The sequence below is a fragment of the Pteropus alecto genome, unplaced genomic scaffold (genome assembly GCF_000325575.1).
Source record: "Pteropus alecto unplaced genomic scaffold, ASM32557v1 scaffold134, whole genome shotgun sequence".
In the NCBI taxonomy this organism is placed as follows: domain Eukaryota; kingdom Metazoa; phylum Chordata; class Mammalia; order Chiroptera; family Pteropodidae; genus Pteropus; species Pteropus alecto.
This window is the reverse complement of record NW_006436283.1, coordinates 5,253,105-5,256,118: the sequence shown is the minus strand read 5'-3', so window position 1 is coordinate 5,256,118 and position 3,014 is coordinate 5,253,105. Positions and strand designations below refer to the sequence as shown.

Genomic DNA, 3,014 nt, shown 5'->3' with positions numbered 1-3,014 from the left:
TGACACATTCTGTGACGTGGGGCACTTCACCTCTCTAAGCTTTCATTTCCCCCTCTGCCCATCTGTTCCCCACAACACAGAACTCCAACAAAACTGATTCGGTGGCCCTGCAGCCACCGGCTCCCCTGCTGGAAGTTTCACCTATAACTCTACCATTTCTCTACCTGATTCGTCACTCACGCCTACCTCCCCCAGCTACCCGGGCTGTCTAATCCCTCCTTCTCCAGCTCCCACTGCCCTTGATTTATGACTGTCTCGTTGCCTTTGTCCCGCCGGGTTCTGGTCAGTCTTCAGTGCGCTGTGGGCTGCTGGGTGGCTGAGCCTGCCCCTTCCTTGCCTTCCTAGCACCTGGCTGTGCCTGGCACGTGAATGTCCCCATCAGTAAAAGCTGTCTGCGGAGGCAGGATTGCTTCGAGCCGCCCTCCAAATGGAGCATGCGGGCTGGGTCAGCTCAGGATGGGCCAGCTTTCAGATGTGCATTGTTTCTTTCTGCCCTTGGCCCTCCCTCTGCCCCCTGCTTTAGAGACAACAAAGAAGCAAGACGTTTTTCCCTCCGGTTTTTAGTTTCAAAAGTCTCAATACCAAGAAGCACAAAAAGTATCTAGAACTTAAGTCACAGACACGACATTTGGGAGAAAATGTGATGAACAAGAGTCAGGCTTCCTCCTCAGGGACCGCAAGACCCCCCAGGATGTGAGGGGGAGGAAGGCAGGAGAGGGTCCATGAGAGTTTAGGTTCCAGTGGGTTCCAGGAAGGGGAGAGGGTGCAGTTCTGTGAGAATGTGGAAGCGGAGCCAGACAGGAAAAGGGTTTGGTTGAGGCCAGACCTCGCAATGCATGAGTGCAGGCTCACGAGGGAAGAGGTTTTTCCCTAAAGAGCAAATTTACACAAAAAAGGAGGTCCGCTTGAGCAAGGGCTGGGGCAGAGGAGAAACAGAAGTAGTAGTCACAAGCAATCTTTTAAATCCAGACGACTCTGTGTGTGTGTGTGTGTGTACATGTGTGACATGTGCACGCACGCATGTGTGTACATGCCTATGTGACCATCATGTGTGTGTATGTGCACACGTGTATATGTTGTGTGTGCATTTTTGTGCATGTGTGTGCATGCAGATGAGTACACAGTCACGCATGTGTGTGTGTGTATGTGTGTGCGTGCGTGTGTGCACGTATATGTGTGTGTGTGCGTGTGCGCGCGAGTGTGTGTGTGCGTGTGTGTGCGTGTATGTGTGTGTATGTGTGTGCACATGTGTGCGTGCATGTGTGTGCATGCAGATGAGTACACATTCGCGCATGTGTGTGCATGTATGTGTGTGTGCATGCGTGTGTGTGTGTGCGTGTGTGTGTGCGCGCGCGTGTGTGTATGTGTGTGCGCATGTGTGCGTGCATGTGTGTGCACACTTCTTTCTACCCCCGTGTCAGCCCAGGACCTCCTTGGCAACCACATGGATTCCACTAAAGTATATGAGCGTCCTAGCTCGGCTGCTTCCCTAAAGCCACTGCCCTTTCTGCCACCAAGAGCCGAGCCAGGAAACAGAGAGGGAGACGGGTCGGAGAGAAGAGGCAGACAGCGAATGCCAACACCTCCTGGGTTCAGCTGCCAGTGGCCTTTGGCCAGATGGCTCCTGGATGGCAATTCTAGCCACGAGCCCCCGACACTACCACCCAACCTGGCGCCAGCCCAACCTCAGCCAGGTCTTCTCACCTTTCTTCTGTCGCTTTGCTGTTTTCCAAGCCAAGACTGAGGCCGCCACCAAGAAAAGCAGCAACACGGCAAAGACGAGGGGCAGGAGGACACTGAGCTTCATAGAGTCACTGCTGGAAACAACAGGAGACGCCCATGCACCCTGGCTCACCTCCCGCCTCTGGGATCTCTCCCATCCTCCTGGTTCAGGCCACGCGTCTTTGGCGTGTGGTATCTAGCCTGGGAACCCCCACTCCTGGGTGCCCTCAAAAATGGTTTTTAAGAAAAAGCAAAGGAGGGTTCCGCAAGGTAGTTTTTCAACGGGTCGAGAAGCCTATGAGTGACACAGGCACCGAAAAGGCCTCCCTGATACTACACTTGTCCTCTGTCCTGGGTAAATGGTGTCCACCAGCCCATAATTCACATTCACCTGGAACCTGTGAAGGTGACCTATTTGGAAATAAGATCTTTGCTGACATAACCAAAATGAAGTCACACTGGATTAGGGCGGACCTAATCCAATGACCGGTGTCCTTGTAAAAGGAAAATTTGGGCACGCAGACACGTGCGTGGGGACGGCCATGTGAGGACAGATGCAGAGACCACAGTGACACTGCCACAAGCTGAGTAATAGCAAGGATTAGCGGCAGCCACCAGAAGCTAGGGGAGAGACTCGAGACGGTTTCTACCTTTGAGCCCCAAGGAGCCGACCCTGTCAACACCTTGATTTCAGATTTCTCACCTCCTGAGCTGTGAGAAAATACACTGTTGCTTTAAGCCACCCAGTTTGTGGTATTGGTATTTCATTATGGCAGCCACAGCAAACTAATACATCTTCCTGTAGTTCATCATCAACAGAGCAGCCAGGGGAATCCTTTTAACCAAAAGGTGGAGCACATCCCACCTCTGCTTAAAATCCTGCAACAGCCCCACTTCATTCCAAGAAAATGGCCAAGGCTGACGATGGCCTCCACTCCCCCAAAACCCTCTTTCCTCATTTCTTACAACGCCTACCCTTGCCTGCTCTGCTGGGAGGGAAATGACCAGGGTCCTTATGAGAAGAAGAGATGGGGACACAGACACACAAAGGGGAAACCATGGGAAGACACAGGCAGACGACGGCCATCTACAAGCCCAGGACAGAGGCCCTGGAAGAAAGCGCCCTGCCGAACACATTGATTCAGACGTCCGGCCTCCAGAATTATCCAGACACAAATGCCTGTCGTTTAAGCCGCCCAGCCTGTGGCGCTTTGTTATGCGGCACGAGCTGACTGATGCAAGGATGGTCTCGTATTCATCACCAGTCACAGAACTTTACAGAATAAATACAT

General features: G+C 52.7%; 2 protein-coding genes across 2 annotated transcripts in view; one reads left to right on the top strand and one right to left on the bottom strand.

The window, feature by feature from the left end:
* Positions 1-3,014, top strand: part of RAB37 (RAB37, member RAS oncogene family) — a 56,809-nt gene that overhangs the window by 18,048 nt on the left and 35,747 nt on the right. The gene's annotated exons all lie outside the window — the stretch shown is intronic.
* Positions 1-3,014, bottom strand: part of CD300LF (CD300 molecule like family member f) — a 17,970-nt gene that overhangs the window by 1,427 nt on the left and 13,529 nt on the right. Inside the window, exon 3 of the mRNA XM_006912337.3 lies at positions 1,705-1,884. Coding sequence (XP_006912399.1) covers positions 1,705-1,884 — 180 coding nt within the window. The remainder of the gene's footprint in view (positions 1-1,704; positions 1,885-3,014) is intronic.